At 39.9% G+C, this 14,108-nt stretch overlaps 1 protein-coding gene across 1 annotated transcript; it reads left to right on the top strand.

The window, feature by feature from the left end:
• The first annotated feature begins 6,253 nt into the window (after nucleotides 1-6,253).
• Nucleotides 6,254-13,009, top strand: unm_hu7912 (un-named hu7912). The gene is made up of 2 exons (XM_014007184.1): nucleotides 6,254-6,434; nucleotides 9,173-13,009. The coding sequence occupies exon 2, from the start codon at nucleotides 9,225-9,227 to the stop codon at nucleotides 12,429-12,431; it is 3,207 nt and encodes a 1,068-aa protein (XP_013862638.1). The 5' UTR covers nucleotides 6,254-6,434; nucleotides 9,173-9,224; the 3' UTR covers nucleotides 12,432-13,009.
• Nucleotides 13,010-14,108: the final 1,099 nt, after the last annotated feature.

The following is a 14,108-nucleotide window of genomic DNA, read 5'->3' as shown; positions in this document are numbered from 1 at the left end:
GTTATCACATCAGCCCCTCTCTGACCACAAGGTGGTGCAGACCAACAGCCTCTCAGCCTTCAGCCTCCAAATACAGACAACTCACAAATTACTGTAGATCATTACATGATGCTGAAGTTTGTTTTTCCTCTTCATAATAATGTGTGAATTATCTGCAACAGTGAGTTTTTTTATTAGAAAAATATATAACTGCAGCACTGCAACATTTAAGTAGAAATGTTTCCTTTTATTTTTTTTTAGCAAGATGACAATTCAAATAAAAAATGACAAAAATTTAGTCAAAGTTACACAAAAAATTACATTTCTGCACATCTGAAAAATATTGAAAAAAACAACAACCAAAAAACAAATTAGCACTTATCACTGTTACACTTTTGGCAAAAAGGTTTATGCATTATCTTTGTCTATCTATCCTATTAGTCTGTCTTTCATTCGAGCTTTAAATGTTAAAAAAAAAAACAGCAGCTGCAGCTGTGAGAGACAAACAGTGACTCCCTCCACAACACCAGAATGATCTCTTTCATTGCCCTGTTCTGTATGGATCAATGACTGCATCACAGAGCTGAAACAAACATATCAAAATTGATTGTTTTACTTTTGCTTATCAACCACAAAAACGCCCAGTCTAAATATTTTCACTCATAGATTTCATGCATTGTGATAAAGGTTCAGTTTTAATTATAAAACAGATTGATTTCATTGCAAGTTTTTATTACAGAAAGAAGTGTCCAGTGCACAGAATAGATTTTGCAGACACAATGAAATGGTCAGTGTTTTTTTTTTTATAAAGCTCTGTCTGCTCGCTTGCATCTTTTTTTATGTGGAGAAGGCATTGTTCTTAGCTAACAAATCCAGGTTCAGTGTAAGAAGGAAAGATGATCATCTGATCAAGAATAAAAGCAAAGGTTTTATATTGGATGCAGCTTTCCCAGTGTCACATAACACCACCAAAGGAATGACTTTAATATCTTGCTAAAAGACTGCAGGCTGTCTGCACAGTTTGTCACTGCCTGGAAAAACCCATTCAGAAGAAAACAACATGAGTAATGATTTTCTTCTTTCATACAGTTAAATGAGTGACTTTATTTCTCCTGCTGGTACAACTTTCATGACTTTGCTGCTAGCAAATAAAAGATTCACAGATATTGGCAGCAATGGTTTTGACGAATGAGGAAAAAAATACATAAAAAAAGGAGGAGGGGTGGAGAGGCATCACGACTTCTTCTCTGAGCCAGGATATTTCTAGAGCTGACCCATTTACGCAGCCTTGGAGAAGCTGCAAGCACAGGTGCATCAGCTGCAACCGGAATACGTAGCTGCACACATTAAGATTCCATGAATTCATAAATGGAAGCTGGTGTCAAAACTGATTTGCACATGTAATTTGACGGGTGGCCGCTCGGATGCGGGTGTGGAGGTTTCAGGGCTTTTAAATCGTCGTCATGGGATTTCATTCAAACACTGAGGACAAACACTAGGCTGTGCCAGTCATTCTTTATGAGAGGTTAGAGAATAGATGCTATTCCAGCTCACAAATGCATGAGGCTGCTCCCGCTATTATACGCAGCACACAGCCCTGCACAATTAGTGCAACCCGGTACTGCTTCGCATTGTGCTGCTGTGGGCTGCAGAGCGAATGATATCCATATTTAGAAGAAGCTCATTGATTCTTCCTAACTGAGGCACAAAAGATTTGTTGTCTGTCTTGAATAGTGGGACCTCAATGACAGAACCCCCCTGCATTAGAAAACCTCCTGCTGACCCCGATCAGGGTTTGACAACCCTCTCATAAAACTGTGAGCTGGAGCTGGAGTGGCGCAGCTCGTTTTTGTTGCATTACATAACAATATCTTAGTGACAATGCAACTACCAGAAATAATCCCGTCACCAGGACCTCTCAGAGAGAACTGAGCCCCCTACTGAGGGGCTTGTTTCCTCGTTCCAAGTGTGTTTCCCCTTCATGAACTTGCACACATGACTGGGTGGATTCCTCAGCCAAAACGGCAGATAATGATGGATGAGTGTGGATCGTGTAATAAAGATTTAATTAAGTTTCACCAAGGGACGTCTAAGACCTCAGAGAGAAGGACAGAGGAGTTTGTGTTTGTTCAGACAAGCTATGATTAGTATTTTGACTTTGACCTAAATTTGCTGAGTAGAGGATCTGAGAATGCACCTGCATGAGCTGCAGGTCTTTCTTCTTATCTGATTTTCACCGTGAGGCTCCCAGAGGGGTTTCCCCATTTTGACTTTAAACTGTCAATCCCTACTGGAGATAATCTGCTCAGTAAAAAAAAAAAAAAACATAAGAGTGCTGTATGTCTTCAGTATACACCCCATCAGAGGCCGAACGGTCTCTGCAGGCCAGACTGTTGGAGATTCACGAGTCATTCTCGCCTCCCTGTGCCTTCTCTTCGTGACGTAGGTTTTTATGGGCTCCATGGTCGACTCTCGTCAGCTCTTTTCCCCTCACTCCCTTTGAAATCAATTCTGCCTCTTTTGCTCCTACTCGGTGTGGGTTACCATGGCTACCGCTCCCAAATGGTTCGGCCTGCGCATGAATTTGTTTATACGTGTTTCTTGGAGTCGATAAGAATGTTCTTTTTTAGTGCAGACAAGGTAAACACAAATTACTAATCAGGCGCAGGGAAGTGGTAATGTGTGCGCTGTCTTCCTGCTGATGCAATATTTTTCTTTTCTTATCTACAGCAGTGGCATCTCCAAGATGGTGGCCAGAGTGGGGTCATTGTTAATGTTGGAGTGGGGTGTTTTGGCTGTTGCCTTGTTGTTATAGGCCTTCTGATATAAACATACTTTTTTCTTTTACTTTATAGCCAAAATTACTGAGATTAGCATAGTCCCTACTCAAGCCTTTAAAGCTTGTACTTTCCTAAATTTAAGCTGTTGTCACTTGATATATGGATGGATGACTCTAAGCTACTACATATAATTATAACTAGAGATCTGTAAAAAATGACTGTTCTTTTTTGTTTGCTAAAATAGATTAGCCATGGCATCCATCTTTACCAAGTCGATTACAATAGTGAATCAGTTGTAGATGTACAGTGACTACTATGTGAAGGTACTTTGTAAAAGTAGGTTCAGTGGTTCATGAGATACTGAATATGGATTATGATTGTCTTTGAAGTGGTGCCTGTCAGAAGGCAGCAAATTTATAAAGTTATGTCTTTACCCTCTCAACACCTTCTTAGTGATGTTCTAAGTTCCCAGGGGTTGACATAAAAGTTTCTTTCTGAACCAGATTTTACACCAACTAGGCTCAGCTCCCCAAGGGCGCAATCAGCAGTTCCTCTGGAAATTCTAATTAACCCGGAAAAAAAAACCCTAAGAGTCCTTTGCATTTAATCTAGTCTGATCCAGAAAGAGTAGAAATTATGCCAACATGGATTTCGCAGGGCCGCACTGAGCTGCAAAGTGTCTGAATACTTCACATGGCTGCTTGTAAATCCTCCATGAAAGCCCAGGGTCTGAGTAGTGGGCGCCCTAAATGGACCGGGCCAAGAGAGAGGCGGACAGAAAGGATTCGGCGGTTTAATTTGTCAAGGATTAAATCGCAGTGCCCTGAAAATAAGGTGGTAGGCTTTGAGCGTCGCCCAGTGAGTCTTCAGACTCTCCTCTGCTGCAGTCCTGTCCCTTCGGAGTCAGAGTCCGCCAGATCCAAAACTCCTGTGGGCGGAATCTGAAGGAATCGACAAACACTCAGTCACATCCAGAAGGGTCTAATTCTGGCAGGTTGAAATATTCAGTGCTACAAGAGCTGTAGAGGTGCATTTCTGGCTTCCCTGGAGATCCCTCGTGTCACAATGAAGCAGGGTTTGTTTGCATTTCCATGTCTATCTAATGTATTTTTCTTGTTTCATCCGACAGATTATGACAGTCTTCTGCTATTTTGAGCTGGACTTTATAAGTATAGATCTGGACAGTGTGTGCATCTCCACATCTCTTATATAATTCCCTCCTTGGGGAACAAGAAACCAGGAAGTAAGTCTGCAGTGACTCACTTAATCTAACGTAGACTTAATGGGTGTGAGAGAATGGAGGGTTGTTTACTGAGCAGCATCAAAGCTTGTTTTAGCAGAGAAGGCTTTGTGAAGCAGTGCGCCATTTTAGTGTTGATACTTTGTGATGGCAAAGCCTGATTGATCCTCATCACTGGGGGTTTCTAATCAACAGAGCAGCATTGATTTTCTCTCCACAAACTCTCTGAGACACCTGCTGGCAGCCAGCTGACAGACACCGCGAACCAACAGCTGACACAAGCCGATGCCAGTGTACTGTGCAACATGCTCAGATAGATCCCACTCAGAGATACTGAAGGCACAATGTGAAATCCACCAAATCTTATCTCACGCAACACTTGATATGCCACAGATGGGTCTATGTAAGGGTGTTTTTTTAACAAGTGTGCAGGCAGGAAGAGTCATCATTAAAAAAAGAACAAAATGTGTCATCAACAACCGTGCTAAATCAGAGAAGAGTCACGTTTCCTATAAAAAGCTCTGTCAAATCAGATTATCATTATCACCTTCAGCCTGATCAGCAGAGTTTGCCTGAAGTGATTTCCATCTGCAGGGAGAGTGCTTCAGTAAGCAGTTCTTCTGCAGCAGTCACATGCTTTGGGCTCACAGCCAGCTGTCCCCATCATCAGTTCAGACAATGCAGAACGATTGTGGTGAGGTTGGTGTCTGGGGCAGATGTGTGTTGTGTAGGGCGAGCTTAATAACAAGATCTGCCAGCGACAGGGAACCAGTTGTTTGATCAAAGTCACAGGTGTCAAAGAGACTCCATCGTTTGCTGTCAGGGGAGCAACTAGGTCGGACAAGTTTGAATAAAAGCAAGAATCGATTATTCTGACCTTACAAATTAAGAAGCTCTGAGGATCATCATGACGTCATTCCTTTAAAAAACAGCTTTAATGGGACATATCATGTAAAATTCAGGTTTTAGCCATTAAATGCATTTTGTTGTGTACTTGCAGTCTCTAGTGTCAAAAAATTTGAATTTAGGCTCTCCTGAACATCTTTATATTCTGTTTGGGTAGTAATTTTCAACCCGTTCAGTTTTCTTTATTTTCTACGAGGTTTTCTGAATTACTGCGTCAAATGATTTATGATGGAACTGCCATCTAAGGTCTGGACTTACATGTATGGCTGGATGGACAAGTCTTGAATGAGTTTGTAAATAAAAAGATTCTGTAAGTGCGAACCGCTCCATCAAACTGGAATGGACCACTCAGGAAGCTGGAGGGGGCGGGCGTGAAGCACCTAATTTGGAATTAAAGACAGTGTCAAAAATAGTTGATGTACCTCAGAAAAGACGAGAAAGAGGGGCTTGTGGAGTTACAATGAGTAGGAATTCAGACCAAAGCATTGCAGTTCCACCTTACATAGACCCCAAATGAATGATTTAAATGTGAAAAAGACAGATTTAAAAGCATATATCCAATTTTAAAAGCTTCAGTTTTTATCTTACAAAACCAAACACTGATTAAGGGGAAGTCACAAGATAACAAAGCACATGTAAACCTAAAGATCGGGGTTTAAGATGTGTTTTATGCTTCTTTTTTTTTTTTTGCTGAGCACCTCCTTTTTGTAGCTTGGAAACTCAAAGCAAAATCCAATAGTTTGACATGGGCAGTGAAGGTCTGGCAACTTTTTTCATTGATTCCTCACTCTTCCACTCAATCCATAAATTTCAAATGTGGCAATGTTTGGTGGAAAACTATGCATTTTTTTTTAAATGACAAAGATTTATTGCCAAGAAAACATTGTTACAACAAAGAAATAATCAACCAAATCCAAATTTCTATTCTTTTTCTCACATTAAGGTTCTCCCATTTCATTAAAAACATTCTCATCACCTCACACCCAACTGTGTGGGAGGGCCACCATTAAGTCATCAATCAAAGTGGTGGTGATGGGTGGACAAATGTGTGGCTGAAGATGTTTCTCTATTCTCTTAAAAAAAACATCTTATAAAATTTTTTTTTCCTCATGATGGTCAGCGCTGATAAGAAACCATCTTTAGCTGCAGAATGAGCAAACAGAACCAGAGCCCCGGAAATGCCCATGAAGGCGCTCAGAAGAAAACAGACCGCATTGCTGCTCAGAGACTGCATGCTCAGATTACCCCCCATAGTCCCCCTCCCTCCCTCCCTCCTAAAATCACGCACAACCACGCCTCCGGAGGCACGCGCATGCACAAACCGAGACACGCCTCCTCCTCCTCCATCACACAAACACACACACATACACACAAAGCCATGATCGAGAGTGAGAGCGCTGCTGATGCTGATAAGATGATGAAGGACGAAGGTTCGGCTCCGGGAGGCTCCCAGCTGCTGCACACGGACTGAAGCTGCGCCTCACGGCTTCATCATGACCACCGCATCCGATCAGCTCACTGCCGAGACGGTAAGGCCTCCCCCTCCCCATCACTCCCGATATCCCAAATACCCCCCAACAAAACTTAGCCGGACTGATTAATTTTGGTTTTCCTCTGATTCTTTTTTCCCCTCTGCAAACGCTGCCCCTCCGAGCTCAAAGGCATTAGTCCAAACACAGAGGGCCGTCCGCCCTGTGCCGCAGCACCAAATAAGAAGAGAAAGGGGGGCGCACAAGTGTGTTAGAGCAAGTATTTGGCTAGATGCGCCTCCAGGGGACATGGATTTACGCATCAGATTAGTCACTGCCAAGAAAACCTTGCAAAAGGGCAGAATAGAGTTTTGAAAGTTCCCTTTAGTTTGCCTTTATATGCCAAAGTTAACTTCTTCTCACAACCAGGACTTTAAAATAAACAAATACAAATTTGGAATCAAATCTGCTGTTTGATTGCTGAAAATGCAGATGGGCTGATTTTCAGGCAGAGCTTTTTCCTTCAGTGTGCAAACTGCAGGAGGCCCTAATGGTTTCTTTGCTGTGTGCAGTATCCATGGAGACAGTATGTGGCATGTGGTCTTATATTGCTAGAAAGTGTTGTGTTCCTGTTGAAAAGGAGCTTTGGACTGTAAAAAAATGGAAGGAATGCACAACCCACGTTTACTGAGTCCACAATAATGAAGCAACAAATGTGTGCAAAGCAGATCACAGCTCGAAACATTGGGAACATTTTTTTTATTATAACAATTAGGAGACCTCCTCCTTTAAAGGCATTTAACATTCACATTAATTTAGGACTGGATTGTTTTTGAAATATTTTTCCTATAGTTTCTAGCAAATGTTGAACTCTTTCTAAACTAAATAATAAATAAAGCAACATGTTGCAGATGCTGTTTTTTTTTGCCATAATTCAAAACATTAAACAGTATTTTAAGTTCAGTGATACACATAAACACTTAAACACAGCATAAAATTTTTTATAAATAACACACATTGTATGTTTTTGCCCCAATTTCGAAATCCCAGCAGAATCCATCAATCACTTTTCATGCCAGAGTTTTCAAATAAATCATGTTATGTAGAGAAATTAGTAAATTCTGGTTATGTTGGTCAAATCTTAAAAGTAACACGTCACCCTCAAAAATAGGATCTTGCACTTTCAGTTAGCACTGAAAATATGTGTTGCAGACGACATTTACTACCACAGCAAGTTTTAGCTTAATCTCTAGAATTGACGGTGTTAGTCTTTAGATAGATCAACCATATGTAAAGTTCTAAAGATATAGAAGAACATATTTGCTTTTAGAGAGTTTCAATAAAATCCCATCAGTGATTCATGAGATATTTGGGTAACAGACAGATAAGACTGACTCCAATGGGTAATGACTAAGTTTTTGTCAAAGATGTCAAAAGTATGTGATGAAAACGAGTGTCAGCAATGACCACACCGAATTTTAGACTAATTTCTGTAAAACTGACTGAATTATAGCCATTTTTGTGTTTGCTAAATTTAGTTAGCTATGGTGGCCAAATTGAATTGTGTTGACATCAAAATGTAATCAGTTGTAGAGGTACATCCATTAATTACTTTCAGAGAGTTTCATTGAAATCCGTCCACTTGTTCATGAGAATTTTTGCTAATGAACACATGCACACAAACATAGGCTCATACATTTTTGCTCACCTTGTGCCAGCGACCAGAAATAATAATCTGTTGTTATGTTGCAATTTTCCTAAATTAACATGAGCAAAATGAACACTTAAGATGCCCAACAAATCTTGAACCACAGTTGACGTTTGTGTTTCGAGGTCGATCATGAACAGACGTGTTATATAGGTGTGTTGTGGAGGCATGACTGGGAGACGGCTGGTCACTCCTCTCTCATCATGATGAACAGATGGTAACTCAGGGTTGGCTCATGGGTGAGTGCCAACCTGAAAGCCCATGTGTGTGAGAGACATAAAAAACTAATTGTTGGAACATTTTGGCCATAGTGCTTTTTATACATCTAAAAACAACATATCTTGTTATTCCTCAATAATTAATGTGATTCCTCAGTTTTTTTCTTTATGTAGAAAGGTATTGATTTGGTTCAAAGTTACATAATGTTACGGCAACCTAACAATACTGCAGTATTGTCAAAAACATTTAAACTAAATCTTTATGTAATTATTTTTATTCTTAATGATAAGATACATAAAAAGATGGCCTTGAATTATGTTTCTTTCTTTAACTTAACACCACAGAATAATGTGAATGTTGTTGCTCACACTGTAGCTCACTTGGTATTTCTTATCTAATCAAAGTTTCTTTCTCATTTTTTTCCAAAACTGTCTCTCTCTGTTATTTTCACTCAAGCGTTATAAGTAACATCTCACTGCTTTGTTGCTCAGATACAGAGTTAATGAAAATTTTGCAACATTTTTCTGATCTGGAAATCAGTAACTAAACCTTAAAATTTTACTTTGGATGATTTTTGCAAGTGTAAATAGCTTTTCAGGAAAGAAAGAAAGAAAGAAAGAAAGAAAGAAAGAAAGAAAGAAAGAAAGAAAGAAAGAAAGAAAGAAAGAAAGAAAGAAAGAAAGAAAGAAANTAGAAAGAAAGAAAGAAAGAAAGAAAGAAAGAAAGAAAGAAAGAAAGAAAGAAAGAAAGAAAGAAAGAAAGAAAGAAAATATTCCATATATGTGTTCAAAGCTGTTTGTGCTCTTTTTAGTAAGTATTAAAATTAATCAGGAAACTTAAAAAATGTATTTGCTTTATCTTTCTTCCACAGGCTTCATTGATCATAAACACCATCAATCGGAGAACCTTGGAGTTGCATCAAGATGACCAGAACACATTCACCTAAAATCCTGGCATCAACTTTCTATCAGGACGTTACACCAAACCCTATCACTGACGAGTCCATTTCTCTTCATCCCTCAAGGCAATGTGACATGAAAATGATTGATAAATCAGAGATCATCAACAAAAGACACTGCCGTAGTTTCGACTTCATTGAGTCACTGGATGATCCACAGTCTTTCTCTTCTTCGATGGAGTACCAGTACAAGAGGCCTGAGCTTCAGGCAATAAACAAAGATCTCTGGAATGGACTAGATCAGCCGGGGCATCTTCGTTTTTCATCTCCTGATCTTTTCAATACCAAACAGTTCCAGCAAAACCCAACTCAAGACAAAACCAGCTATCTTACATGGTCAGATTCCAAAATGAGATCTAGATCTAAAAGTGCTCCGAGAGCCAAGGCTACCCTTACGCCTGTGCCCATCTCAGTGTCACCACCAATGGCCAGGAAGGGAAGGGATGGATCTCAGGTTGCATTTGATCCTTTAAAGACCTCTGAAACACAAAGGGAATCCTCTAACAGGGCTTTTTTAAATGAAGTGCATCCCATCAAACTTCAGCCCCACTCTCCTCTTTATGTCTCAGGCTGTTTTGAGGAGGACAAACTAGATAAACCTGCTGTAACCCCTCATGTTAGATGCCGTGTGGACATCAAACCAGATGCTGCTGTACTGGAGCATGCATCAAGGCAAATTTCTAACACACAATCTGATCATCTTTGGCAAAGATATTCTCAGGCCAGCAGCAGGTCCGGTCTGTATGTACCACGACAAATTGCCTCCTCACCAACACCCACTCCCAGTGAGTGCTACAGTGGGGATTTTCGGCAGGGGTACCTGTACACCACCAGCTTATCTCCTATTTCTTACCAGCATTTAGACATGCACAGGATGTCATCACCAACTGCGCCATATTTGAGTCAAGAGCAAAGAGCTTACTCAAATCCCAACATACCAACCAAGTTTTTTTATACAGAAGATGCAGTTCGGTATCCAGTCCAACCCTTTTCTAGACCTTACTTTCAGGATGATCGGTCCAGTTTAACCAGTCTTGGTAGTACAACAACAAGTCAGTATGATCCAAGGACTCGGTGGGTACACACACTTCCTGTGAGATCATATTACACGGACCACCAAACCAACAGAGAGCCATCACACTCTGTATATAACCGGCCATTTTCCACAACTGAGGCTGGCTCATATTTTTCTCAAGCCCCATTCTCCAGAGCTTACTGCGGAGAAGATGGTCGGTTCAGCCCATACCACATGAATGGCTCAAGATTATTTTATTCCAAATCATTCAACTCTCCTGAGGAACAGTACATTCCAATGAGACCATATCACACAGAAGGTCGTCGACGCCCTCGATTGTCTCAAGCCTTTTCAGATGACTGGTATCGCTCAAGCATATCTGGTTTCTCTAACCAGTCCTCTCTAACCACACCACCAAGACTAAGGCAAGACCCTAGCATGCCCCCATGGTTTACAAACAGCTATACAGAGACACATCAACTGGGAGCAGATGTCAAAAACCACTCCAAGTCTTGGGACAATATTATATATCCACATTATGAAAGACAGCAACCTGTGCCACCACGTGGACGAAGCTATGAAAACCTATTTTACCAAGCAAGGCATGGGACATCTGCCGATGTTACAGCTAAACCTGTCATACTTAACCTTTCAAGTTCACCAAAACGTTATGCTGCTTTGTCTATGTCAGAAAACTCCCTGGAGAAGAATTCAAGCAATCCATGGAGAAATTCCAAGAGCGGGCATTGGTTTGTCACCCCAGAGATCACCATAACAGACAATGACATATGTGCAGGTGGCAGCAGACGTCGTGATGTCCACTCTGTTAGCTGGGATTCCTCAAGTGGTGAAAAAGGTCCAGCTTTGAGGGTAGTTAACCAGAAGAAGCCATCTAGCTTAGCAAATGTCCCAAAAGAAAGGAAACACAACAACTTTTCTCTTCAACAGAGTTTGGAGCAACTGGATGAACTCTTGGCTGATCTGGTTGTGGACTACAAACCACCATCTAGCAAAAAGTCAAGTGAAAATCTTTTAGACCAATTAAAACAACTGATAACTGAAGACAATGACAAAGACACAGGGCCCTCTGGACTTGAAAAAATAGAGAGTCCTAACACACAGCTCCCATCCTCCAAATCCAGCTCGGACACAATCAAAGACCCTGACAGTGGATGTGATGCTTTACAAAGGAGTGCAGAAGAATGTTCTCCAGACCACAGCACAGATGAAGATGACACAATGGTGTGCGCTAACAAGAAGTGCAATCGAATTGAGAGCATGTTCAACGCTTGCTTGTACTATAAATCATGTCACAGTTGTTACACATTTTACTGCTCTCGAAATTGCCGTAGGGATGACTGGGAGACCCATAAAGAGACGTGTCTTTATGGACGTGTCAGCAGTGTTTGTCGGCACACTCTTAAGTTCTGCAGAGAGAATTCAGAGATCCACAAAGCCTTCTCACGCATTGCTAAAGCTGGCTACCTCTCCAGAGGGAGAGGCGTTCTCTTTTTGGGTTTTGCCAATCCAGAGACAACTGACAACTTCCTGCAAGTTGGGCTTGAAAGCCTCCTCATCTCTCCAACATACTTGTCTCTGAGAGAGCTGGATGGCTTTAAGGACAACCTAGGTGAATACTGTAAGGAGTTGCAGCAGGCAGGTAACGAATACGACCCCAGTGAATGTTTCCTTCTGAATGTATCTATAGCTGTTGGTGAACTAGTGCCTAACAGACCTTCACCAAGGGTCCAAACGCCAACAGTTCGAAAATATGCAAAGGTGTCATTGGCTTCCTCAAGCCCTGACAAAAAAGTACTCAAGAAGGATGATGAGCTTGAAACTCTCATTCTCACACCACCTCCAGGCACACCAGACATTGACAAAGAAGGGGAAGAAGGAAGAAAAGCAAGAGAGGTGTGCTTTGTCAATATCCAGCGTGAGCTCAGGACCAGGGGAGTCTTCCTTCGCCACGAGTACCCTAAAATTTATAACCAGCTGTGTGAGTTTGTGGAGACCAACAAGAGGTTTACTCCCACAACAATTTACCCAATCGATAAGAGAACAGGGAAACAGTTTATGTGCATGATCATGGCTGCATCTGAGCCAAGGTCACTTGACTGGTTAGGTACCCCTCATCTCTTAGATGATATTATATAACATAGCACTAAGTATTAATGGTAATGATGTCAGCAACATAAAATGTACTTATTGTAAATACATGTGATTTAGCAAACTGAAAGCTGATTTGGATGTGTGTATATTGGTGACTTATCTTTGTCTATGTTTCCTTTTTTTTTCTCTTAGTTTTGTCTTCTGCTCCACAATAACTCACAGATTGCACTTTTTAAGGTTGACCTATGTTGCTTTTGGCTCGTTTCGATTCTGAAGCACTCAGAAGAATGAATAGCCTGCATGTAAACTAGGCTCGAACCCAATTATCCAGGTATTTTTAAATATATGAAGACAATATTTGAAGCACACACTATTCAGGGAGTGCACATTTATTAGCTCCACACAATAGTTCAACCAGATGCCATATTGTAATTAATACCTATATTTTTCTCCTCTCTTTCAAATTGAAATTTTACATCAGAACTACGTTGCATTGGTATTAATATTGCAACCAATTATTTGTATTTAAAATCATTATTTCCTTGCTATACTGTAGTTGTGTGGCTAGTTTTTATTATTACTATAGTATTTTTCATAGACAAATAAGTACAATCATATCATTGTGTNCATAAAGATTTTAGTTAGATTTTGTCTCAGCTAATCAAAGGCTTGATGTCATTATTGAATAAAAAGCTTAGTTTGAAAGTGGCCTTCAGTTGAAAACAAACAAACAAAAAATGCATTTGACACATAGCATTGTATGGGGATAGCTATTTCAAAAGGCTTGACAGCTTTAGATACAGGTTGTTTGAACTACCACAGTAAAAAGATGATTATTTTTGCTCAAAGCATGTTATTTATATTTATGTATTTTAATATTGCTATTGCTTCTAAGTCAATTTATCATGTAAAAGTGATAGCATTTGATGCTTAGAGATGTAAAAGGTATGAATTATGTACTGAGCATTAGATCATTTTAACATCCTGACCTAAAGACCTTATTAAAACTATTACCACAGTATGTTCAACTGTATGCAATGAAAGAGCAACCTTAACATCTTTACTGTAAATTTCAGTTTTATTATAGATGGAAATAATTATTTTGAATTGAGAGTTGTTTGCACAAAAACAGAAATTAGAAAATAAGAATGTTCTGAACTTAATCACAGCACTAAACTTAGACATGCCTGCTTTAATGACCACTGATTATTTATATAAGGTTGCTCTTTTAATCATATCTCTTTGTGCAAAGGTTTCCTCTATTTTATATTTTGTGATGTTTCTAACCTACAGTATTTAAAAATATAATAAATGGGATTAAACAAGTGGGAATGTTTTTGAATTTCTTTATTTATATACTGTCCCTGACATTAAGAAATAATTTACACTAATCAACATTTTTCAACACCTGTTTTAGCTTTTAGCTAACCTTTTGGATTAGATATATTTTATATGCATGTTTCAAAAAATAAAAAGGAACAAATGGCTTCTAAGAGCAAGACATGATCCATATAAAACCTCAAAAGCGAAGTTACAAACACTTTGATAAAACCCCATTTTGTTAGGCTATTTGGTAACTCTAAATTGTCCCTAGGTGTGAGTGAATGTGAATTGTTTTTTGATTTGATCCTGTGATGGATTTGTGACCTGTCCAGGGGTTCTCACCTTTAACTGCTGGAGATAGGCACAAGCTCTTAAATGCTGGAAAGAAAAAGGGGGTAA

Source organism: Austrofundulus limnaeus, unplaced genomic scaffold (assembly GCF_001266775.1).
Source record: "Austrofundulus limnaeus strain Quisiro unplaced genomic scaffold, Austrofundulus_limnaeus-1.0 Scaffold40, whole genome shotgun sequence".
NCBI lineage: Eukaryota > Metazoa > Chordata > Actinopteri > Cyprinodontiformes > Rivulidae > Austrofundulus > Austrofundulus limnaeus.
Note: the sequence above shows the minus strand (reverse complement) of the source record. Positions and strands in the feature narration are given on the sequence as shown.

Excerpts from the sequence above, each read along its gene's own strand:
- unm_hu7912 (XM_014007184.1), top strand. The coding sequence starts at position 9,225 with ATGACCAGAACACATTCACCTAAAATCCTGGCATCAACTTTCTATCAG.